Source organism: Calidris pugnax, unplaced genomic scaffold, assembly GCF_001431845.1.
Source record: "Calidris pugnax isolate Ruff unplaced genomic scaffold, ASM143184v1 scaffold95, whole genome shotgun sequence".
NCBI classification, from domain to species: Eukaryota; Metazoa; Chordata; class Aves; order Charadriiformes; family Scolopacidae; genus Calidris; species Calidris pugnax.
The window spans coordinates 8,830,334-8,855,889 of NW_015090885.1; the positions used below are offsets into that span (position 1 = coordinate 8,830,334).

General features: G+C 40.1%; 2 protein-coding genes and 1 long non-coding RNA gene across 12 annotated transcripts in view; 1 reads left to right on the plus strand and 2 right to left on the minus strand.

The window, feature by feature from the left end:
- The window catches only part of ARL13B (ADP-ribosylation factor like GTPase 13B), a 48,725-nt gene extending 39,540 nt beyond the window's left edge, over positions 1 to 9,185 (minus strand). For 4 of the 9 annotated variants that reach the window (XR_001412629.1, XM_014947373.1, XM_014947376.1 and 1 more), the window contains exons 1-3: positions 8,926 to 9,184; positions 3,654 to 3,823; positions 1,864 to 1,934 (exon numbers count right to left, since the gene is read on the minus strand). Coding sequence is in view for 8 of the 9 variants with exons in the window: in XM_014947373.1 (XP_014802859.1) it covers positions 1,864 to 1,934; positions 3,654 to 3,712 (130 nt within the window). In the remaining variant the exon portion in view is untranslated. Of the gene's footprint in view, positions 1 to 1,863; positions 1,935 to 3,653; positions 3,824 to 4,246; positions 4,468 to 8,925 lie in introns of those variants that run through there. The other 5 variants (XM_014947374.1, XM_014947378.1, XM_014947375.1 and 2 more) reach the window with 5 other exon arrangements.
- A 556-nt stretch (positions 9,186 to 9,741) lies between these two features.
- The window catches only part of PROS1 (protein S (alpha)), a 33,919-nt gene continuing 18,104 nt past the window's right edge, over positions 9,742 to 25,556 (plus strand). Inside the window, exons 1-7 of the mRNA XM_014947350.1 lie at positions 9,742 to 9,905; positions 15,146 to 15,303; positions 16,366 to 16,390; positions 16,722 to 16,808; positions 20,328 to 20,450; positions 20,585 to 20,707; positions 22,738 to 22,863. Coding sequence (XP_014802836.1) covers positions 9,827 to 9,905; positions 15,146 to 15,303; positions 16,366 to 16,390; positions 16,722 to 16,808; positions 20,328 to 20,450; positions 20,585 to 20,707; positions 22,738 to 22,863 — 721 coding nt within the window. The 5' untranslated portion in view covers positions 9,742 to 9,826. The remainder of the gene's footprint in view (positions 9,906 to 15,145; positions 15,304 to 16,365; positions 16,391 to 16,721; positions 16,809 to 20,327; positions 20,451 to 20,584; positions 20,708 to 22,737; positions 22,864 to 25,556) is intronic.
- The window catches only part of LOC106891084, a 44,852-nt gene continuing 30,211 nt past the window's right edge, over positions 10,916 to 25,556 (minus strand). Inside the window, exons 1-4 of one of the 2 annotated variants that reach the window (XR_001412628.1) lie at positions 17,157 to 17,278; positions 16,835 to 16,940; positions 14,659 to 14,686; positions 10,916 to 13,609 (exon numbers count right to left, since the gene is read on the minus strand). This is a non-coding gene — a long non-coding RNA (uncharacterized LOC106891084). Of the gene's footprint in view, positions 13,610 to 14,658; positions 14,687 to 16,834; positions 16,941 to 17,156; positions 17,279 to 25,556 lie in introns of those variants that run through there. The other variant, XR_001412627.1, reaches the window with a different exon arrangement.

A 25,556-nucleotide genomic window follows, 5' to 3' on the forward strand; every position in this document is an offset into this window, starting at 1 on the left:
TTCTCAGAACTGAAATACATTTGGTTTCTGCTAAAACCCAGCAATCATAACTGAAGTCTCCTCCTGTAAGCCGTATGATTGGTGCATAGCCAAAAATACTGGTTTTATCAGCCCTGAAGACTAACTGCAGGTTATAATCTCTGCAGGCCCTGTTAAGGAAAAAAAAGTGCTTTATAAGGTAAGAGCTATTCAAGCCCTGGGAAACAGTCACAAAAGTCAGAGCTAACTTTTCCTAGAGCTTCCCTTTTGAAATCTGCCACATTTAGTCGATAAAGGCATTTAAGTTGAATTTGAAACAGAATGGAAGGCTAAATAATGAAGCACCCATGTTCTCAAGGCAAAGATTCAGGAATATAAATGAGTGAATATTCATAACTTTATTCACAGTTTAGCAAGTCTGTGAACTTACATAACATGCATAAACAGAAAGTCAAGGTGGAGTCTCCAAGTCTGCCAAAACACTAAGTATATTCTTGTTATTACACAAGATGAAAGTTATTTAGAAAGACAATCCCACAAGGGGAAAAAGAAAAAAAAACACAAAAAACCAAACACATTGAATGTTTGTTTTCATAAGCACAAGTTTTATCTCAAATTATATCCTGCTTGCACGTGTCATTGAATGGTGCAAAGTACCCTCCAAAATCAAATGATCTCTTACTGATGCAAGTGCCTAGAAAATTTCTAGTGCTTTTCTAGTGATAAAAAAAAAATATAAACTATGTATCACTAGAACCATCCATTATGTTATACACATACACTGCAATTTCCTTCTTTTGGACCTTTCCCTCCTCCATTTACAACCCTGATTTTAATATAAAGCTTAATAAGTAAGCTGAAGTAATATACTCGTTACTGTATGGTCACCGGAAAGTAACTTCAGCACGTGCACATGCGCACACAAAAAAAACCCATAAGAATCAGGTCCACTGATTTCTCTAAAGCATACCAAGATGTGAAACACATCATTAACCAGAATATTTTGTATCATTGCCTAAATTCAAAGTAATAATTAATTAGAATGTGGTCTACAGCTGTCAGAGTTTTTGCCCATACTTTCTTTCACTTAAAGCAACTGATGGAGACAGACAGCTTGCTTGTACTTACAATGTTCCTTCAGCTATTCATTGAACAACTGAAAAAACCTTCCTCTAGTCCACAAATATGCTATGATGCTCATGAATTTTAAACAAGAGCCCAGAACAGATTTTGTTACAATTTAGCATTTTGCACAGTTAACAATACAGTGGTCAACTCAAGGCACATAAGCACCAAGGTATTCCGAACATCTGTTCTTAGCATTTCCAAGATAATTAAACACCTCTGTGGACTTTTTTTTTTTTTTGGTCTATCTCAGTGCACTAAGGGGTCTAATGCTGCATAATGCAATGTCTGAAGAGGCATTTCTCTCCCTACTATCTACCTTGCCTCTATACCATACTACTACCTTTGAAAAAGGTGTAGCAGAACAGCAGCAACTTTGTTGAACTACCACTGATTTGGTGTACTTTAACTCAACATAATGTTAAATGCAGTGAGCTTGCTCTGCTACTTCTTCTCAACACAAAGTACATGACTGGGAGCATCTGCTTTTAAAGTCACCCCAGCATGACTTGCTGGATCTCAAAAATCAGGATCTTTATGTTTCAAGTGTAAGATGCCTTAATTTTCCTCCCATCTTCAGGTCTTCACACAACGGGGCCTGTGACATGGTCACTTTGGCAATCACCAAAATTTTCCGTATGGGAAGGAGAGATAAATTAAGAGATAAAGCAAAATTTTTAGGTTAAAGTGATGGAAAATTAGTAATTATACTATATCTTGCAATGTTCCATTTAGATGATAAACAAATTAATTGCTTACCTCCTTGAATTCCTCGGACTGTAGCAGTTTTACCAGCGTTATCAAGACCCACCATTATTAGTGTCACCTTCCTCCATAAGGAGAAAAAAAAAAAAATTCAGATCTTTTTTTCCTCTAGCAAGACATCAGTTATTTATTAAGGTTTTTTTATATACATGCATAGCAAATTTACCACAGAGTAGTAGAAAGAACAAGTATCAAAATACCAAGTAGCATTGTTACAACTGTGCATCTGGTGTTCAATGTCAAACAATCTGACTAGACAGAACCACAGAACAAGGTATAAAATGAAAAGTCTAATATTGTGCTGTAAGTTTCACATGAGACAATGATTTTGCTTTCAACTGATATTTGCCTGCTGAAATTTAATTTCACGGTACTGTAAATTTTATTCTTTTTTTTGGTGTGGTCATGGTCTCTAACAATTTCTGTAATTTCCTTTCCATTCCCCTGTATTTTTACTGTCTCTCTGCCTCAAAGTTGTGCCAATACTAGAAATTTATTTCTGTCTCAACCAATGCATCTGAACAACAGTACACCAGTACACAACACCTGTGTAGACAACCTCAGATGCTGTAAATAAGCGGCACCGGTACTCATCGTACCTTTGTTTCAAGCAGAAGCAATCTACACTGCAGATGTGCAAACCAGTGGTGTTGAGGATGTACAACATATTAGCAAACTGTCACACAGGTTAGAATTTATCCCAGGACAGAATTTTAAGCAAAGCAATAGGAAAAACATATCTACGTGTATATCTCAATTGTTCTTCCTATTCACAAAGACTCAGAGGCATCAAAGGAATTTGCTCAATTTTAAGCTCCTTAAGAAATAGTAGCAACATTGTCATTTCCAGTCTTAAAACTACAACAGCATCATATATGAATTATAATTTATGCAAGTTCTTTTAGAAGAGCCAAAAAGTTCTGAGAAAAGAGCCTGAAAATGAACATAGGATCACAGTAAATTATACTTTAAAAGTAAGCTAAAACCAAAACAGTCACAAACATTTATAAACTCACAATCATCTATAATTGTAGCATCAGAAAGCTATTCAATTTTTTTTTTTTTGAACACAAGCACCTTTTGTAAAACCTAAACTACGTAGCACTGAATAAAAGAACAAATCCTTGTGCATGAGTGTGAAGTATAAGTAAGCGTGGTGTACCCTTTATTTCTCTTCCCATAGTTTGGAAATAGTTTGAAACAAACTGTGTACTATCTGTGCATCTCTGGTAATTGGAGGGGAAAGGATGGATGCAGGATGACAAATTAAAAGTAATGGAAACACACAAGAACAGTACAATTCCATAAACAAAAATGGATCACCAGGGTACCCCAAAACACAGTATCAAGATACTTAAATAATAGTAAGAAACACTAGGGCTATAGTGTACTGTTGACAACAAAGTGTTTTAACACATTACACTTCAGAATATCAAAATGCAGAAACTAAATCAATAAGACGAAAACCAAATAAACTTTACATAAACATTCTAGGATCACCCCACAATGCTTAACTTGAAGAAACAGTATGCAAAGGAAAATATTTTTAGCTTTATGCTTTCATGAAGTCAGAAACAAAGCACCTGAATTAAAGATTATTAACGTTTCATTTTTAAGTTTAGAAGATGTATTGATTCTCTCTTGGAGAAAAAAATGACAGATTTTGTCTCAGAATTAAAAAATATGAAACAATGCTATATAACAAAGTAAAACATAGGTGAGAAAACATGAAATACAGTTTGGGAAGGTCAGCACAGAAATGTAAAATACTTTCACATGTTTACCTGATAGGTTCCTGCCACCGTTTTAACCAGCTGCAGCAATTGGCCATTAGACTGAACATCCCTCTTCACTAGCCATCCAGAGCCACGAAAGCAACAGAAACAATGTAGACAGGCCAGAATAACCAAAGACGACAAGGAGAGAAACTGCAAAGGCCCAGATGTTGTCACTGCTAGCAAGGGAAAAAAAAAATAAATTAGAAATGCAGTTAGCTCCTATGTATAACCAAGGCAAGCCATTTCCCAGCAGCAGCCTGCTTATTTATAGTGTGTCATATTCAGTCATCCCCATGACAGTCTCATTATGTTTTTCACTTTTCCATCCTCTCACACTTCATCTGCCCCCATTTTACATACCTGGGCAGCAACACCACAGTACTACTCATACAAAATAATAATGCAAGACCACTGTATATGAGGAAACCTGCAAGTTAGTGCAGTAAGACACATCAAGCGAAGAAATTCCAGTGCTTGCCTCTCTAACATATCCCACAGCTCTGCTGATTGACAGAAAATAAGGACCAATTTCAAGCATGAGTAAGGCTTGTAAGAACACAACAGGATAAAACGTTAAAAGCAAACAAAGGATGTCCTACCCGTTAAGTATATTCATTTAACTGTCAATTTCTTTCACACAAAAGGATCCCACAACAAGGAAGCTGGGTTTGCTAGTGAGTACTTCGAGGAACTGGCAGCTTAATATCTAGTAATTGCCACTAAATTAAGTTAGAGTATCAAGTACTTCCATCATTTTACAATCTCACTTCCTACTCTTCAAGCAGGAGAAAGAAACAGAGAAACTCTTTCTGATGCCGCTCTGTGGAACAAACAACAAAGAACAACTGTGTTATCATGTGCATGTTTATTTCTTTAAATGCACACTTCGCTATGAAACAGTAAAGTTTACATAAACCATGCAGTCAATGCACAAAGATGCAAAAGCTTTAGAACTCCCTGAGTTATCCAGCTACAATAATCCTCCTGTGAACAGCAGTAGTTGTCCAGATAAAGCCCTTTCACCAGCCAGCCTTGGGCAATTTTACTTCCCAAGTTCAATTCCACAACCTCCTCAGCAGAATGATGTATGCACAGTCTGGCTGCTAATTTTTTTTCACACTCTAGCCTACATGGTGCTGTGCATTTTAAATTTTTGGCTAAAACACTGCTGATAACGCACAAATATTTTGGCTATTGCTGGAGGGTGCTTGCACAGCATACAGGCTTTTTCTCTTTCCCATTCTGCCCTGCCCACCTCTCTCCTCAAGCTGGGGTGGGCAAGAGCTTGGGAGGGGACACGGCCAGGACAGCTGGCCCCAGCTAACAGGAGGGATATTCCGCACCACATGATGTCGTGCTCAGCAAAAAATAGCTCAGGGAAAAGAGGAGAAAGGAGGAATATTCATGGTTATTGCATTTGTCTTCCCAAGCAGCTATTAAGCGTGTTGAGGCCCTGCTTTCCAGGAAGTGGCTGAAAGTCTGCCCACTGATGGGCAGAAGCAATTAAATGCCTTTTTGCTCTGTTTGAGCACACAGCTTTTGTTTTCCCTGTTAAACTGCTATTACCTCTGTCCACAAATTGTCATCTTCTATCTTCCCCCCATCCAGCAAGTCACTGGGTGCATCTTTATCTGTTGGCCAGGGTCAACCCACCACAGTCCTTCTCGGTGCCCAACAAGGGGCTCAAGATTACGACAGCTTTGATCTGAGCACATTATATTTGTTAACTGGCAGGCTCCTGTGCTGGTCACTGAGCTCGATTACTGTTTATTGAAGTCAAGCACTTGTTAGTGGCTAGGAAAAGAAGTGTGAGTCTCTTCTCCCTTGGGAAAAGGCAAAGCCATTTGTGGGACTACCTTTGTTCAAGGCCCCAAGCGCACATGGTGGCTAATGTGGAAGGATGAGAAAATCCAATATGTATCTCAAACAGATTTAAACTTGGGGTAAAATAACCCATGATTTGAGTTGTACATTACAGGAACAGTCCAATAGGAACCACTTGAACCACAGGAGGATGAGCCTTAAATACAAGGCGAGTGTGGTGATTACATAACTCAAGTGGGTCTTGGCAACCAACTATCCAACATGCCACTTCCCCTGTCCTGAGAGGCCACTCCAAGTCATCAACTGTTCTTATTTGGGGAAGGGGCATGGGACGGGGCTATGGAACAGGGGAATAATATCTGTGCACATGTCATGGGACAGAGGATGGTGGTTAATGACATACCAATCTCTCCTCCAGAGATTATCACAACTCTTGCAGAAGGAACGTGCACCATCACCTCAGCTCATAGGCTCAGATCACCTTAGCTCCCATTCTGATCAGCAGCTTAAGCTAAAAAACCCCCATCTGGATTCACATCAGAGTAGCTGAGCCATAGACAGATATTAGATGCTGCTAACTTGCCTCCATGCACAGATTAACTGAGAGTAGTGACACTTTGAATTACCATAGCAAATTTCCTTAAGCTTGTTTTGCAAAATTCCTTTTTAAAAAAAAAAAACAAAACACCAAAAAAGCTCTAAAGAAATTCCTTTTATAATTTAAAAGTAACTCCAAACTAAGATAATTTGAAATGATGCAGAAAATTGAATAATTAAATATAACAACTTTCCAAAGTTGTCATCTTCCCAAACTAGACCAATGAAAGCGGAAAAAAAAAAAATAATAATTGAGGAACTATCCTTAACAAACATATTTTTCCCTAATAAACTATGATGGTTTAGATAATTTATACATAACTCCTGATCTTATGAAGCTGCTGCATTCAAGAACGCCTTTGTGTGGATCTGCCATCACTCAATGTCAGAAACAGATCAAATTTCTTCCAGAGCAGAGACAACAGATACTCTTTAAATATTTATATGCCATTATACAAAAGCACCTGAGAATAGCGTCTCCCCAGGAAAGCTTAGTGTGTGAAGAAGATAAAAGTTCCAAAAAAGGAGAGCAAGATGATTACAGCTATTACAAGTATTAAAATCTGGCTCTGAACAATCCAAAAAACCTCAAAAACCCCACACAGTGGAATATGGTATTTCAACCCACAAGCATGTACCAACAAAGCTAACTTTGAGAACGTAGTTACACAAACTTTAGCTCTGCTGAAAAGGAAAGTGTAACAGTTCAATGAACAATGCACTGACCAATGTGTAACATTTTTGGTGCCTGAGCATCATCAAAGAACAATACTACATAGATTGTCTAGCCTTGCAAATTGTCATAAAATTGCTCTAAAGCACAAATATGGCCCATAGTATTCAAATGGGATTCATGAGATGAAAAAAAACTTGTTAAAGAGTGAAGAGCAGAGGACAATTATATCATAGGAAAGGAATCTTGTTTAAATATGAAAACGCAAAAGAGGGTGGGCGGGAGGTGACAAATAAGATAAAAAGTGTCCAAAACATGGCACTATAGCAAGAAAGGGCATTCAACACCGCTGAGAAAATTGTGGTAGGGAGACAAATCACATTGTATTATACTATTTTGGAAAGACTGCATTTCTTGAACTAGCAATGGACAAAAAAATTGATCTCTGAAATATGCACGGAGCATACTACATGTATTTTATATGTTGCATCAACAACATTCAGAAGTTGCTGCAGATATTATATTCATCATCTTGAACTCTTTATGCTTGTTGAGATGAAGCAAAACCAACATGCCCACAAGCTCAGAAATATGTAAAACTGTGTAGTTAAGCTACTATACCATTTAGCGAGCAGGTCAGCACAAGTGTAAAGGACTAAGAATGTCAAAGATCACAGAAAAAGTATACTACAGAAACTAAAAAATGCATGAAAAACAATGGCATTAATTCTTTACACTCTAGATTAGATCAAGAGCTACTTGGCAGCCCGTATGTTATGTGATCCAAAGTACTGGGTACCAGCAAGTCCAACATCCAAAGTCATCTGATGAATAAGTTTATCTACTTCCATATCAAAGTATAAAACAAGCACTTTTTACACATTTCAATGTCAGTGTTTACATTAAATGTTCTGCCTTTGGTAGAAGCTTTTATGGTAGAGAATTTTTTTCAGTCATAACAAGCTCTCACTTTCCTTAAAACATAATTAAACAAACCGTTTAAAGATGATTCTCCTCACAAAGTTTATTTATTTAACTTCCTACTGTGATGTTCCTTGTTTGAATTTTAATTATAAGAACACAGTATTTTAGTCGTATTGCATTATCTTTAACAGGGAGTGTAGCAATAGGATGATGGGTAATGGTTTTAAACTGAAAGAGAGTAGATTTACATCAGATATTAGGAAGAAATTTTTCATCATGATGGTGGTGAGGCACTAGAACAGGTTGTCCAGAGACAATGCGGATGCCCCATCCCTGGAAGTGTTAAGACCAGGCTGGATGGGGCTTTGAGCAACCTGGCCTAATGGGAGATTGTCCCTGACCATGGCAGGGGTGGTAGAACTAGATGATTTTTAAGGTCCCTTCCAACCCACATTATTCTATGATTCTATTATATTTTGGACAGCAAATCAAGTGATTGAGCCGTGAAGAAAGCATATTCAGCAAAAACTTCAATGCCAAAATTGCAGGGTAGTTAACAGGTGTATGAAGCGCAAGCAAGAGCTGTAATGTCTCCAGACTGAAATATCTATGAGAAATAGTTCTAGGACCATGAGTTCTTCCATAACAAAAAGTTACTATAGGACTAACAATTCAACTGAGTTTTGCACTTTCCAGCCACGTTCCTACCCTCCTTATGTTTCCGAAAAGAAGCAGCCCTAAAATCCACTGACTTTAGTTCAGGTATGTTTCCTCTGCTTGTCTCTTCCACTGCGGGAGCAACCTTTTCTTTTCTAAAATCAACATTACAGCAAAAAAATCTACTCCCGAGCTGCTCAGAGACTTTCCAACTGGCTGCCGAGCAGCCCGAGGCTGGCCCTGCGGACACACACCGGGGTGTTTTGCGTGGCCACACTAGAGCGGGGCTGGCAGAAACCGGCCCCGGGCTCCGCCGAGCGGGACGCTGGGCCAGAGCCCCGGGAGGGCGGCCCCCCCCGCCAGCCCACCCGGGAGACCCCCAGCCCCGCCGAGAGCAGGCGTACTCCGGGCCCTCCCGGCAGGCGCAAGCACCGAAGAAGACACCCATCCCTACCGGGGGGCGCCTGGCCTTCCGCCCTGACCCCCAGCCCCTCTCCGGCCGGCAGCCCGCCTCACACGCCGCTCCTGGAAACGCAGGACGGAGCGGTGCAGACCGGGCCGCACAACCAGCCGCCCCGCACCAGTCACCCCGCGAGCACTCACCGGTCGCGCTAACGGCTCCGCCACACGGAGCCTGTCCCCGCCACCACGGCGGCCAGCGGGACCTGGCGCTGCCCCCGGGCGGCGGTGACGGAAGGCGGGGGAACAGGCGGGGAGCTGCCGCTGTTCTCCGCTCGGCTCCGCCGCACCGGGCCCGACGCGGCCGCTCCGGAGTCACGTGCCCGGCGCCCCGCTCACGCGAAACCGCCCATTGGCCGAAGCTGCGATCTCCGAGGCAGTAGGGACGCTTAACCAAGCCGGTAACCCCTGGTTACCGCCAACGGGCGCCGGGAAGGGACAAACTTGCCGGCCGCAGCAGAGCGCGAATACAAAGCAGCACCGACACCCGCGCGGAGAGGCGGGGGACGGCAGGCCCGCGCCTAACCAATAGGAGCGGGCGGCTTCCACGGCGCCCGCGGAAGATCAGCCAATCAGCTGTAAGGGGGCGAGGCAGCAACGCCCCCCCCGTCCCTGCAACCCCCGCCCCAGAGTGAACAACGGCGCGAGCCTACAGTAACGCCCGGTGCCGGGTGGGCGCTGAGGGCCCCGCACGGGCGGGAGAGGGGCCGAGTGGGGCCCTCCTTTGGTTGGTGGCCCCCCCTGCTGGCAGTGCGCGGCGGGAGCCGCTCCGGGGGAGGATGCCCGCGGACCCTCGCGTTCCCCGCTGCCGCCGCCGTCCCCGGGGGTGCCCCTCAGCCCGTGTCGAGCCTCCTGCAGCACTGCCCTCCGCGCTCTGCTGACGCTTCCGCAGGGCAACTCTGTCCGGACAGGGCCCAGCCTCCCCCCCGCCCCGCTGCCCCTCCCTCCCGCCCCCAGAGAGCTCGCCCGGCCCCGCCGCGCAGAGGAGGCGCAGCACAGTCACGGCGCCGTGCCCGGTCCCGGCCGCCTCCCCGGCCCGGTAGAGATGAGGCCGCGGGGCAGGCGATGCCTCCCGCTGCTGGCGGGCCTGGCGGTGGCCATCGCGCTCGCGGAGGCCGCGACCTGTGAGTGAGGCGAGGAGGGGAGGGGAGGAGGGAGGTGGGCAAGCAGGGCCGGGGTGCGCGGGCCGATGTCCGTTAGCGCCCCTCACTCTCCAGACCACTCGGCGCCGGGGGACGCCTCGGGGCCGGGGGCGAGGTGCCGAGCGGGAGAGCGGCGCCGTCCCTCGTGGGAGTGGGGACGGGGGTGCCGCAGGGGGCCGCCTCAACAGCCAGGCAAGGGGCGGCCCTCCCCGCTGGCCCGGTGCATCGCCTCTTCCCTTCCCGGGTAGGTGCCGCCCGGCCGGCGCGACTGGATCCCTCGGGTTTGGCTGCTTTCTGGCAGCCAGCCGTCACTCGTGGGGCAGCGGAGTTTGGGGTCTGGTCGCGGGTCGGAAGCCGTTTGCGGCCGAAAAAGCCGCTCTGGCAGCTCAGGGGAAAGCGTGCCTTGGAATAGTGTTTGATTTCGTTATCGGAGGGCTGGAGCACCGCTCCTGCGAAGACAGGCTGAGAGAGTTTGAGTTCAGCCTGGAGAAGGCTCCAGGGTGACCTTATAGCGGGCTTTCTAGTGTCTGAAGGTTGTACAAGAAAGCTGTACAAAGTACAAAGTACGAGAAATGCAGAGAGGGACATTTTACAAAAGCCTGTAGTGATAGGACAAGGGGTAACGGCCTCAAACTGGAAGAGGATATACTTGGATCAGATATTGGGAAGAAATTATTTACTACGTGGGTGGTGAGGCACTGGAACAGATTGTCCAGAAATGATGTGGATGCCCCATCCCTGAAAGTATTCAAGACCAGGCTGAACGGAGCTTTGAGCAACCAGGTCTAGTGAGAGGTGGCAGGGGGGTTGGAACTTGGTAATCTTCAAGGTCCCTTCCAACCCAAACTATTCTATGATTTGCTTAGAAGAAAAATACTCGATAGATCATGGTCTCGGGAGAGTGGCATTATGGTGGAGTCTGGGCAAGCAGCCCAGACTCTCTTGGTAAGTTCAGACCTATTAGCCTAGGTAATAACTACTTGCTGTCACAAATAAATACAAAAAATCAAAGCTTAGGTCTTCCACACTACAGTTTATGAGCATAGTACTAAAAGAAGACAATGTGTTTCTGGCATAAGGAGAACTGCAGCTCTAAGCCAGTTTCTGACGTCTTTTACTAATGATTAAACAGGTAGAAGAAAAAACTAATGTTTACTATTCAGACTTCTGTTTGAATGCTAGGGATTCTGACTGAAAGGAACTGTATGGAAAGATGAAAGTTCATTTTATAACATTTTTGAACAGGTCCTAAAAATAAATTGTCTAATAAATATTTCATAATGTTTGTTTCTTCTGTTTTCATCACATTTTCTGTTCCATTTATCTTCCCCACTGCATACCTTGTCAGTCTTCTCTTTTATGAACAGTGGGAAATTAGAAGTTGTTCTACTCATGTAAAATGTCTCTGGTCCATGTAGTCTGGTTTCCTATCCCTGGGATCCAGGGATTTCTGGAGTGGGGGGAAAAAACAAAACAAAACAAAAAAAACCCCAGAAAGATCTTCATAATGCAGCTTATACCATTTAATAATCATAAAGGAAAGTTGTCTCTCTGTTGGTCTTAGTGCAGCTGCATTTGGTCCAACATCCAGTGGTCCAACACATTTTGGATAAGATGGAGAAGGAACAGGCAAACATTAGCAGTTGGTTGGCTTTATTTTGTTGTTAAGCATAAAGCTTATGTCACTGATGAGCATTTTGGGAGACTCTGGTCACTGGAATTATGGAGCTGATTGCGATACAACAGCTGTACAAACAAGATGATGTCACTTTCTACAGTGGCGTTCACAAGTCCTTTTTATTCAATTTATCGGATCTTCTGAGATTCCAGGAGAGAGTACTAGTAGACTACAACTGCTTTCCACAACTGGGGCATTAGGTAAGCAGCTCTAAGCTACATTTAACTAGCCCATTTAAGACAGGTTTACAGTTGTATCTGCACTACAAAACAGTTGTAAGAAACCATTGAATCTCATCCTTTCCCCACATTGTTTCTTTTTCAGTAGCATTACTTCTAAACAGATGCTTGATAAGTAATCACTACACAGCATCTGTACAACACTTACTGAAATCATAAGGCTATTTAATTCCATAAGGCTTCAAAAGAACCAAACGAAATACGTTCATGAAGTTCATTAAAGGTTAACTATTGGTTTGGCAGGACCAGAAGTGGGCTGGAGTTTCCTGTAATCAAACTGGCAGGAGAAGCAGTCAGGGTTTTATTTTTTTTTTAATAGAGGTCCTATCATAATCTTTGTAAGGAAAAAACAGTTGAATAAACACACTGCTAATTCTGTGCATGGAAATTGAAATATTTGCAATAAAAATATGGAATTTACGTTGAGTTACATGTTCTATCTAAGCTCAGAAGTCATAGGAAATCAGCTTAGGAGAAGACTGATCTGCTGTGATGTAGGGGAAAAGACCTGTTTCCATTACTCCACTGTACTGAAAACATGAGGTAGTAGTGTTATAGTTGCTGTAATGTCCTTAAGAACATTGCATGCACTTGAAATTTTCTTGTCCTGTGTTCACTGAAAAACTGTGTCAAAATGAGAATGATGTAGCTAAAGGTCAAAACAAGTTTGTTTAAAGTTAGTTATGAATTAGGCCTCATCTACACCACAGAGCCTCTGCCCCGAAGCTATGTCAGCATGCTTGCGCTGGTAGAAGTCTCCAACGTAAACAAAATCAGCATTTTGTATTTTATTTTAGTATTTTGTTGTTACTCCTCTTGCCTCAGAACAGATGGACTTTCTGCATCCTCCATGTTAGCCTGGTTTTATGTGATGACAAATACAACCATTTAACCAAATTAATTAAAATGACACTGCTAGAAACAGTTGGTGCTAAATACATTATCAAAATGTTTTTCAGGGTATGTTTCCAGTGCGGTCAGGGCTCAGAAAAGCTCTTGTGAGGCCCTTCTTGTCCTGTGGCTTGCTGGCCAGTATCCCAGCAGATAGGGCTTGTGGATTGAGAAGAAAGGTCTAGGAGATCCATGGCTGCAGCAGCCTCCAATTTAGTGCTCCTCATAACTGTTGTATGAAGGATACGTAACAACCAGAGAATCCAAATCCAGCTCTTCAGAAGTGTTGTTAAGAGCCCTTGAGAAGTACTTATGATATACCTTAAGATTTGTGAAAGTGGGAGAAGGTAGAAGATGAAAGCAGGCTTGAATCGTTTCCTTTGTGCCAAGAATTTCTGGAAGCAGGGACCCAGAAAGTAGGACTTTTCTTTCTCTGAAAGTTTTCTTGAGATTCAGCCTTCACCTTGCAGGGTTCTTTCCATTTTTCAGTAAGATCAGCATGCATATAAGAAGAACTGAATCCTCAAATACTGGCCTGTCGCCTGCTCGTATATTTCATAGTGAGGAAGGGCACAAGCTGATTTCTCCTCTTTGCATTTCCAAGCAACTGCTGGTTGCTCTCTGAGGTAAACGCATGCTTCAAAACTTCAGAGATATGCTGTAGCAGGGTCCACCTTATACTCAGGAAATCTTACCTATCGCCTTAACAGAAAGATGGGTCTTGGCAGAATTAAAGCAAGTAGACCAATTTCAAGTGATAAGCTTATCCTCACCAAATAAATTTAGGATGCTGTAACAGAAAGGTTTCTTCAGATCATTATCCAATGTTGCAGTGCTTCAGAGTGCTTCAGTTGTGTTTCCCATCACTTGATAGAGACCTTAGTAAAGTGTTTAGGATAGTATGGTTTTAGTTATATCTGTCATTTGAAAGCTATCCTTGCTTCAAGTTCTGGGCTTCATTAACTGCTCTTTCTAATAAGCCTTTTAAGTTTTTTCTTTCCTATTAGCACACAGATCTTGGGAGGCTCTTCTCTGACACTTGCCTGCTGGCACGCCTCATAAAGGCACTCTGGGTTTCAGGTATTTTGCACTCATAAACAGTACTGAATTGACCGTGTCTACTTGAATTGATCTTCTTGGTAGACTAGTGATGAATATGTATGTACACTGTATATGGTTTGCAGTGCAGGTGTCATCACCCTCACACAGTTGTGCTAGTCTGAAAGGTTAAGTTGTGCAAAGGCTGATGAAAGAAGGGCAGGTGTAGAAGTGTGGTGCTGTCTAGTTAACATACGTCAGCCATGCTCTTTAACCCTATGAGCTGGACTTTTTCCAATTATGCTCATCCATTTTTAATCTTAATCACAAGGTATGTCCAAAAATTAAACTAATGAAGCAGTCTAATTTAGTTGCTGTTCCTGTACAAAGAACATCTAAGCAGACATCTTTCATTTTTAGTATAATTTCTCAACTCACTTACTTGTTTACCATTTGCGTAAATGACAATAACAAGATACATCAAAATCAAGTAATGACACGTAATATGATAGGACAACAGGAAATGGCCTCAAGTTGCACCAGGGGAGGTTTGGGTTAAATATTAGGAAAAATTTTTACACTGAAGGGTTATCAAGCATTGGAGTGGGCTGCCCCAGGAGGTTGTTGAGTCACCATCCCTGGAGGTATTTAAAAGATGGGTAGACAAAGTCCTTAGTGACATGGTTTAGTGATGTTTTTTTGTCAGTGTTAGGTTGATGGTTGGACTAGATGATGTGAAAGGTCCCTTCCAACCTAGACAAATCTATAATTCTATGATAACATGACAGATCTGAAGTATAAAAGTTAGCTAGGATTGTACCAATCTTAGTAAATTGTGAATGTGTTTGCAGGTTGTCTGCCTTGATATTTCTCAGGATATCATTCTCACCTTTTACTTGGTCTTGTTCCTTACAGCTCTGAAAAATAAAATGACATTTATATTAATTACATATAACAGGTAGCCTGATTTTATAAGACACATTTTTGGTGTCTCAGAAGGTAAGTAGAATCCGAATATAAAAGGCTTCATAGCATTTTTCCACTTACTCGTCACATATCTCACTTTAGAATATCTACAGATAAAAAAATCTTGTCCAGAATAGGACATTTAAATTATGCTTCAAGCATAGCACTGCACAAAGGTTTTTTTGGTGACTTGGGGTTTTTTTTGGTCAGAAACAGCTACCCACATACAGAAAACAGAATCCTAGAATTTCTTGTCCACATTTTCCAAAATGATTGCAAACAGCAACTCCTGATTAACCATTTAATTCAGATTTTTGTGTTAGATTCTCATGTTTGTTCGGTGCATACAGTGCTCTTCAACTGTTAAAAAAAAAAAAAAATAACAACAGAGCTCCTTTGTTTCTACAAAGTTTTATCTCAGCAGTATGCCTCTCAGTTCCTGGTGAGGAAACGTCGAGCAAATTCTTTTATGGAAGAAAGTAAGAAGGGAAATTTAGAAAGAGAGTGCATTGAAGAATTATGCAATAAGGAAGAAGCCAGGGAAATCTTTGAAAATAATCCTGAAACTGTAAGTATCTGATAAATATCTATGAGATTGATAGCAGTTTTTTGCAGAGGAAAAGCTAGAATTACATAGAATTCACACTGCAAAGCTAAAAAGAAAAAACCTGCCATGCAGCCCACAAACTCTTTTGTGTATAGGACCTGCACAATTAATAATGAAGACTGTATAAGCAAAGAGAATAGTTGAGTAGGTATTATTTTAATTTCCAGTACGGATCACCAGTTTTAGACCACTGTTATCTGCTAGCATTCCATTTGGGAAAACTCTGTTGGCTTCAATTAAAGTTTTACACAGAGGATACATGGTAGTGAAGCCCTTTTAATAAAGGGATTGGATATATCACTGCGAGCTTTTTTTCCTAGTGGGGAGAGCTCTGTTCCTCAGTTCATTCCCACTGCACACTGTTTAGTATTAGGTATGTTTTATTCAGTTTTGTACTATAAAAGCATTATTACAAAATATATGTGGTCAAAATTAATTCTTGTTTTACAAACTTTGTCAAGTCTATATTCTGTCTTTGGTAACATTGCACGTATTTGGATATACTGATAGTAACATAAAATAGTTTTAGTAATCAATAATTGGTTATTCTTAACAATTTCTGTTTTAGTAACAGTTTTCACTTTGTTTGGTATGAATTGCATGTGAGATGTTCAACGTATTCCAGGGGGCTTTATTTATTTTAGGTTAAAAAAGGGAAATAAAGGAGGCTGTTCTGCATCCAATAACAACATTGGGCAGGATCCTCCCATTTAAAGGGACAATTTTCTAAGTAATATTGACATTCAATTCATTTTCATTGCCTTCATTTTGAAAGCGTCCAGTTTAGTGCAGCATCTTAATCTCTCCACTGAGTCTTGTGTTTCTTAGTCTGGTGTCTTAGCCTAAAGAATAAACATATAGAAAACTTGGTCTATAATCCATGAGTCAGAGTGACTTTCTCTTTTTTTGCTTCTTTTGTAGTTATAATACCATATATTTTAGAATGTATTCAGTGATAGAATTATAGCAAAATGTATGTACCTCAAATTTTTCTTACTCTTTATTTTTCTTTTCTTTCTGCAGGAGTATTTTTATCCTAAGTATTTAAGTAAGTATAAAAATTATGAACAACTCTGTTATATCATTTGCTGGTTGTCTTATTTGGATAATACTAGGTTAGTTATTCTGCCCGTAGCGCTTGAATGATTTCTGTGATGGTTGTAATGCATAGCAGCTCCTAGGCAGTTGTGTGTACTTAGATCCTAGCAGAGGCACTCAGAAGGCTGGTATGTGATCAGCTGTCCTTAATATGCCCAGACAAGTTTTCTGATTCAAGCTGTGAGAACAGACTCTTTGAAGGTGCCGTGTGTAAACTGTTGTAATTTTACTCTAAATAAGTGTTTGTATCATAAGCACATTGTGTGGGTTTGCATTTGCAGGCTGCCTTGCCTCCCATCGAGCAGGGATTTTCAGGGTTACTGCAGTTACTCCAGATTCTCCAGCTGACCTGAGGGCTTGTGTCAATGGTAAGTGCTGCTGTGAGGTACTTTACCTAATGCACTCAGATCCGAGAACACACCCACGTACATGGCTTGAAAGCAGTTCACATAGGCAGAAAGAGAGACAAATCTCCATTTAATTCAGGCAAACTCGATAATCTGGAACAGAAATTGACAAAAAAAAAATATTAGGTGGGACCAAGCATTTTCAGGATAAGTGTGTGACAGCTTTTAACTTTATAAAGCATGCTGGAAAAGATAATTAGGTGCAAAATGGAAGGCAGGATTCCCCCAGAAACAGGAATGTGTCCTACACCAACTCATTGATGTTCTGTAGTATATCCTCTGTGCTCACTATTTCTTTAATAGTTATACCTGACTCTTCGCATCTCAGAAGTCCTGTTCTGTCAGTTAAAGGAAGAGACCATCTTGTTAGTTCTCCTTTGTTCCTCTCTTTGGCCCATAGTTACACTGTAGCCCTTCATGAAGTGAGCAACATTACCAGCTGAAAAATTCAAATATTAGCCACAAGACATAGTCATTGACTCCAGACACAAGAAGGTCACAAAGCATGAAACTTGTGATGTTGCTCAAATATTTTATTTTTTATGCCTATACACTTATAAGTCCAGCATTAATTGTGTTTTCTTTAGTAAATTCACAGGAAGCAATCTGTACCACATTCCCTACTTGTTGCAGTTGAAACATCTCTCTAAACTTCTTAAACCTTTACAGCCAGGTTGCATCACAGTTAGTTTGAACAGGGATACTTATCCTTAACCATCTGATGCTATTCTAGCAACGGAAGGCAAAAGAATCCTTAGTAATTACACTGCATATGGTCATGGATGAACATATTTTCCAGATCACTTGGCCAACGTGACTGCTGTCACAAACTAAAATGTACTCCCATTCATATCACTCTTTCTCACTCTCATTAGAGGTCCTGGGAGGAGAGGATTTAGCAGAGTTGTATGAATGTGCAGTGTTCCTGTATTACCCAATGAAAACAATTAGTTTACTTGATAGCCATTGTATTTCTCCATCTGGGTTCATATTATAAAATCAAATTAAGTAAACTGTTACTGTTGGTCAGTCACCAGGATAAAGGAGAAGTAGAGAGTATGCATAAAATTTTCAAGTGTTTCTAAGGCTTAAGTGTTCAGCAAAATAACAATGCTAACAGAATTCAAAAAATATTTTTTTTCATATTTGTCCAAATTACTTATTTCAGATAACAAATGAATGCACACTTAAGGACACATATTTCTGGATAAACAATTACAAAAAATTGTGAATAAATTGACTTTTTAATCCCGATCTCAGAAGGGAAAGGAAAATTTTCACAGGAATAGAAGGCCCTTTTTCATACTTTTCTAATCCAAGCAGTTATCTAAGTTGCATCTTTAAGTCTCTAAACATCCATATCCTGTAAATCTGTGTTCTTAATTGCTTTTGAAAATAAGCACTTTAAAAATTCCTGAATTTACCTCTGTACAGCTCACCATGATTCATCTCATGGATACCAGAGCCTCTGAGTGGCAGATACAGGTACCACTGTACACTTCTTGCCACCTATCCTTTCTATTGCAGGCTGAATATATCTTCCAACATTTAGTTGTTGTCACACATGTTGATCAAAAAAGCATTTCTGGGTAGTAGGTCAGAAGGTACCCTGAACTGGGAAAAGAGGAACACCAGGCCTGCTTTTGGAACAAATAGATGCTACGTTACTGTTCCTGCAGTGACATCTTAATCATTCATCTGTGGATGTAACCTCCGTGTCTATCCAATTCTATCCATCTGCCTTGTCTTCTCTAGTGTATTTTACCAGTTCTTCTTTTTTCATTCATTAGTTTCCTCAATTTTCTTGCCCCTTATATCCTTATTTCACCTTATTCTATCTACTTGTGTTTCACACTGCCAACCCAATCCATCTTGTCTCAGTTCGGACTGTCACAAGCCATCACAGCCTTTTGCTGAAAAACATTTACAATCAAGTTTATTCCCCAGTTGCACACTCTGAGGGTAACTCCAGTGAACGTATATAACTTATGAAATACTTTGTTCATGCCAAGCTTATACCACACTTGTTTCTGGACCTACAAAGCCACAAAAAAGAAATGTAGGGAGCTGTAGAACTTACATTTGGAAATTGCTGTGAAGGATCCATACATAAACCCCATTCTTTTTATTTCTTCTGCACAATTTCTTCTGTCAGTCTTCATCTACAACTGGAGTCCTTTGGTATGCAATATGAATATTACTTGACATGCAGCACCTATTCTAGAGGTGTTCTATAGTTTTGGAGCTTGGCTGGCCTCTGGGCTTTTGAATTTACTTGCATCTGAGCTAACTTAGAAACAGATTTAATTGACAAATATACTAAACATAGATTTTGTTAAACTTTCCTAGTCACAGAAAGCTGAACTTGTAAGAAATGTTGAAGAAATCTGGTGAGGCCTTAGGTACAGAATCATAACAAGTTTCAGTATTCAGGAACATTGCCTTTCATTGCACTTTTTAAAATCTGAACACCACAAAATCCTTTCTTCTTTTCATTCTGCTATCTGTTCTTTTTAGGACACTGCCTTTTTTTTGTTGTTGTTTTTGTTTGTTTGGTTGGTTGGTGTTTTTTTTTTTTTTTTTTCCAAAAACATGCCTCAGAATGACATTCCAGAGATTTACAAGAACATAACATTAAACTGGAAACAATATATTTATGTTTGGAAGCCTGCAGAAAAATAACCCATAAAGCTACCAGCATATTCATAAGACACAAATAGAATGATGTATTATTTGGGAGGTGGATGTAAAATTATAAAAATGGTGGGAAGAGTTAAAAGAGCTTTATGTATTTTGGTTAGAGCAAAACAGACAGTGAATTCTATGTTCTCAGCACCAGTCTGTGTATTTTGAGCCTCGATTTCTGAGGTCTTGCCAGCATGAATATAGAGTCTTCAGTCACTCTTTATGATCCAAATTTGTCATTGAAGTTAAAAAGTGACTGTGTTAGACACTGATGTATCCACTCGACCTACAGGACCTGGACAGCCAAGGCAACCTGAGGTGTTAGTTTCTCTGTAAACGTGACCCTCCTTGAACAGGGAAATTGATCTCTGTAATCCTGAATTCTTGGTATTGTTGAAACTTTGGTATTTCTAGTGAAATTTGTGGTAGCGTGATGGGACAGAGAACTGTTCTTTAAAAGGTGAAATACGTCCTTAAAATGTAATGGAAATAGTATCAAGTCTGTGTTTGGTCACATCTTGAAGAGATTAACATGGCTTAGTGAGTCATTTGTTTTCTAGTTTTCTTTCTGACAAAGAAAAAGTACTGGTGGCTTTGTTTTTTCTCACTCATTTGCAAATTCTTGCTGACAGAATTAGCAGCAAGATGGCTGTAGGGTACTTGGTGTTACATGTCAAGCTTTTTCCTATTTCATAAAAGATGAAGGGCATCTGTGGGAAGAGAAGGAAGACTAAACTGGTACTTATGGAAAAATAACCCCAAATAACAACTATTTCCAATGTTTGCATCCCACAGAAATTTCAAACCAGTGTAGCCCTCTGCCGTGCCATAAAGACGGATATAAGGATTGCATAGATGGACAAGCCAAATACACGTGTGTCTGTAAACCAGGATGGCAAGGAGAGAAATGTGAAGAAGGTATAGTCTCTCATCTCATCATGATGTTAGTTCTCAGGGACACTAATATTGAATAGTAGCAGATCTTTAAGTATACCAACACGGTCAATGAATGTCTTCCCCTAAGCAGAGATTTTTATTTTGTTTTCCTCCAGATATAAATGAATGTGAAGACTTGAATGGAGGTTGTAGCCAACGCTGTTCTAATTTACCTGGAAGCTACCGTTGTTTATGTGAAGATGGTTACTTCATGCATTCAAATAAACGGGATTGCGGAGGTAGGAAGTGAGACTTAAGGAGGACATCACTACATGACAATACACTGCCTGTTTACTAGAGAGGAAAGATTTTAGTTCAGTAGTTCCCTAAATGCTCGAAGTCAGCAGAAGCTTGCATTGCCTCTGAAAGATGCAGTCCTGCTTCAACCTGGCTACTCATTCCACCTTAGTCTTAAAGCACTGCAAACATTTGTGCAACTGTATAGTGAACCAGATCAAGGAACCAAGGTAACTTAAAACTGATTCAGGAAAAAAGAAAAACAAAAAGAAAAAGAACAGAAGAAAAAGAAAAGAGACTATATATTAGATTCTGCTTCCTTACTAGAGCTCTGTAAAGATTGTTTTGTTCACTAACCAATTCCACGTACCCTTTAAGCATACTGAAACAAGAATCTAGAGTGGTGTGACCAGCTAACAGTGTTACCATAGAAATCTTGTCTAGTAAACACTGGTTTAGGCTGAATCACTCCTAATTAGTGATGCTGCTCTTTGGGGAGTTTGAAGTTCATTGGAGAAGAAACTATTAATGAATCTGAAAATGCTCTTAATGGAGAGAAAGATTTGTCTTTTACTCACCCAGCGAAATTTTTTTTCTGTATACTCTTGTGTCTGTTATTATTAGCCATGACCTGCTGCTCTTTTGGGAGTTTGAAGTTCATTGGAGAAGAAACTATTAATGAATCTGAAAATGCTCTTAATGGAGAGAAAGATTTGTCTTTTACTCACCCAGCGAAATTTTTTTTCTGTATACTCTTGTGTCTGTTATTATTAGCCATGACCTGTCTCTCATTCCATTCCAGATAAAGACTATGTATTAACATAATTAGCAATTCTTACTGCATAGTTCAAAAACAATAGAACCTCATTGCATTTTAGTGTCATATATTTTATTGCTGAACTATACCAACAGTTTTGCCTAATTCTATAAGAGACCAGACTTGAGGGCCACCTCCTGCTGTAATTTCTTTTAGGGTTTTTTTGGGAGTTTGTTTTGGTTTTTTGTTTGGGGTTGTTTGGTCTTTTTTTGGTGAATGAATGCTTTCCAGAGAAATTCCAGAAGAACAGAAGATTGCTGTTTTGTCAAAAAGGGCAAGAAGATACGTTGGTTAGAATCTCTGTAATTCTTGGAAAGATACTGGAAAAGTTGATTAAAAAAATAATCAAAGACAAAAATACACCAATATACCATAGTACCTAGAGTACCTAGTTTGGTCATTTGATAAACTGGATGTAGATGTTTCATTACATCCAGCTACAAAGTTATACACCTACCAGTTTGGAGTACACAGGGTACCGGTAGAAAAGCAGGCTGAATTCAGGACAGCTTTGACTTGGAAAATGTTTTGGGAATCCTAGCAAGCCAGTGGCAGAATCTGTTCTCTCTGTGCAGCACCATTTCCACAACTACTACAAACAACAGATAAAACTAGAATGATGCCTGCACATACAAATGGGAATTGAAGTACTACCAGGGATCTGATATTTTTCTGCCTACAAGACGTTTAGTAAGATTGATACTATATGCTGCATGCAGTTGTCACATCTGCATTTTGAAAATGACATTGAAAAATTGGAAACAACGCAGAAGATAGACACCAAAATGGTTTGAGGGATGGAGACACAGTGAGGGACTTGAACACCTGTCAGAATTGCCAATTAAAAGACAATGAATTGATCCAAGCATGTAAGAAACTCTGATAGGATTATCTCTTGTCTTTCTGGTTGTCTTTTTATAAGATAGGATTTTATCATACAGTTTAGCTTATAGGAAATCTGCAGACTGTTTCTCTCTCTGCCTTCCTGGACATGCATCCCTTTTCATGTTATTCATAGAACACATGAGAGAATGAGAAAGGCAGACGGGCGGAGAATTAGTTTTTCACTGAGGACGTGGCAGAAGTGCTTTTTAGAGACCTCTGGAAATCTTTATGGCTATAGCTATAGTCTCAGTTTACACAGCTTTGTAAAGAGCTAAGAAAAGTGGTATGTGAGAGAACAACTTGTTTTCAATAACTTGTTTGTATTTCTAGACATAAATGAATGTGTGTTACATCCAAATATCTGTGGGACAGCCATCTGTAAGAACACCCTGGGGAAATATGAATGTGAATGTCCCGAAGGCTACGCATATAATTCATCTTCCAAGAACTGTGAAGGTAGGTCTTCCCCTTGCCCCTGCCTTTTCTCTTTCTTTTCCTTTTTTTTTTGTTGTTGTTTTTAATCCGCTGCTATACCAAACTTTCAGAGGCTCTGTCAGGCTATATTACACGTAGTGTATAGCATTACAATGACTTACTCCCAGCTGTTGGAAGGTTTTACAGTATGCTCCTCTGTCCTACTGTATGCCGTATAGCTTCCTCAGTTCATGGGAGCTCTCCTTTCCTACTGCAGAGGACTTTCTGTCCAAGTTGTCTAATCAGTTAGTATGTTTCTTTCAGATAACTTGGAGCAATGTGTTGAGGATCCAGATGTTAGCTAATTACAGTTATGAGGATCAATCAGTTTAATATATACCCCTAACTCAAAACAAGTTATAGCAAAAGCAATTAAAAGTAGATATATGGCAATTCCAAAATGGGCGAGACAGTTAAAAAGATTTATAAAGATACGGTCCTCAGAAATGAAAGCTGTCCTTAATCAAGTTGCCTCAAAGAACTAAAAAGCTTGTCTTCATCCATCTGATAGGCTGTTTAGGTGTTTATTTAGCCCTCATGGCCAGGGGCTCTGTCTCTGTCCTTTATATGTCCTTAGATCTCAGATACTGGAAATAGCTTTTCACTGAGGTAGTTGAATTTCATTTAAAATAATATTCAAGTGTCTAATCCTTCCTCGGGGTAACTACTCATGCTAAAAGTAACAGCATTAGAATCAACTGATCTCCATTCTAGGCTGGAAACAACAGCATTACAGTTGTATAAAAGATTTTGTATGAAGACCCCACATTTAAAATAAAAAACATTCCTATTATCCAGAAATGAAGCTATGAAAAAAGAAACTGCACCAAAAGAATCTTTCCTCAGGACTATTCTTTTCTGAAATGAAAATCTGGAAGAAAGAATTTCTAGCCAAAGTTCAGCAACAATTATAGCAAAGTTGAAAAGTACCGATAGCTAGCAGTAAAGCAACAAGAAGCCATTCATACACAGACTTTCATAAAATAACTTTCTTGAGTATTGAAAGTATTTACATTATTGTACTAGAAGGAATTTTATTTCTATCTACTTGTTAAAGTTTCTATTTACTACACACATCAGAAATTAAATTTCAGTTCTAGAAGAGATATACAAGCTCTCAAAATTTTACCATGAAGGGAAATCTTCTACATTACCAGTTTAAGAAAAATATGTCACTGACTGATTTTTATTTTAAATGCTGCCTTTATGTTATTGCTCAAAAGGACACAAAAGTCGCTTCTTGCTGGCTATGAATCTTTTGCTCCATGGCTTTTCATGCAGCTTTCTTGTGACAAAGCTTTGCAGAGTGGTAGTGATTACATATTCACGTCTGCTTTGTCCAGTTACTATAGGATTAAAATGTTACTGACAATTTTGTGTCCTTGTGTGTACTTAAAGAGAAAAATCTCACAGTAATTAATCTAATTCGCTCTCCTCTTAGTACTTTCTGCATATACACGGTTGTGTTAAATTGAATTTAAGTATTATTTTTCTTCTGAAACATGGATCCAAAAGGTTGCAAGATGAGGACATTAAAGGGAGCAAAGCCTTACCTCCTAGAAGGAGGATTATACTGCTAAGCTTTCAGACCTTGTTGTAACCACATTAAATGAGTCACCAAATCCTGTCTAAGGACAGGATTGTGCAGACTGACAGGAATGTAGCCTTATAGAAATACTAAATGACATTAGCTTTTCATCGTCATATTGCAAGTAGGTGGCCAAATTCAATTATGCTTATTAGAAAAATCAGGTTTACATACATTTATCCACAACTGTCTCTATGATGACAGATACAATTACTGTGGAATAGAAGAGGGTTTTAGGTTTTTCTTCACCCTTTCCTTGGAGAATGTTGCTACAGTTCTTCATCCCCACTTGTTGGGAGGCACTATCAGCGGAAGATATCTGTACAGTCCAGTCTTTGTTTCAAAGAAGACATTCAATTTTAGATACAAAATTTGAGTATCTTCTTCTCACCACCTTTTCAATTTCAAACACCTTGCCAAAAAAAAAAAAGGGTAGTGGGAATGAATAAGTATGCTTATAGCACTAGAGGGGTCTGTAGCAGTCAATATTAAGGAGGCAAACCAAGCTGAACGCATATTTTAAAGAATGACCTAAGTTGTGGCAAGTCTTTCCTCATATTCCTTCTCTGAAGGGGGACCATCTCTTGAAGTGACTGAACTAGTTAAACAGCACCAAGTATGTCTGTATTTCAGGTATTAGTTCCTTCCTAGCACATAGTCCGAAAGTTTGAGACAAAATACTAGGATTTCCCCTTCCCCCATGAATTGGTTAACACACAAAACACTGCTGCCACATTTGTGCACTGGGAAAATAACTCTTTTTCCCTAGGATTATACAGAGTAGCTCCCTTCTAGGACATGATATGCAGCTCCTTGGTGGCTGATTTTATCATATTTTAGCAGCTTATCCAAAGCAAGCTATTTTAGTGTTCCACTGAAACAGCTGTATGAACCTAGGATGCTGCTCAGATTCATGTGTTTGTGTGAATAGCTTCTACTGACTGTTTTATGATGTGGTACTGACATTTGGACAGATCTGCAGGAAGCTTTTGAAATTACTTAGACATGCAAAGATGCTGACTACAACTTGGAAGACCAAAAAAAAAAAAAAAAAAAAAAAGAGGGAAAATTATTATGACGGCGGAGG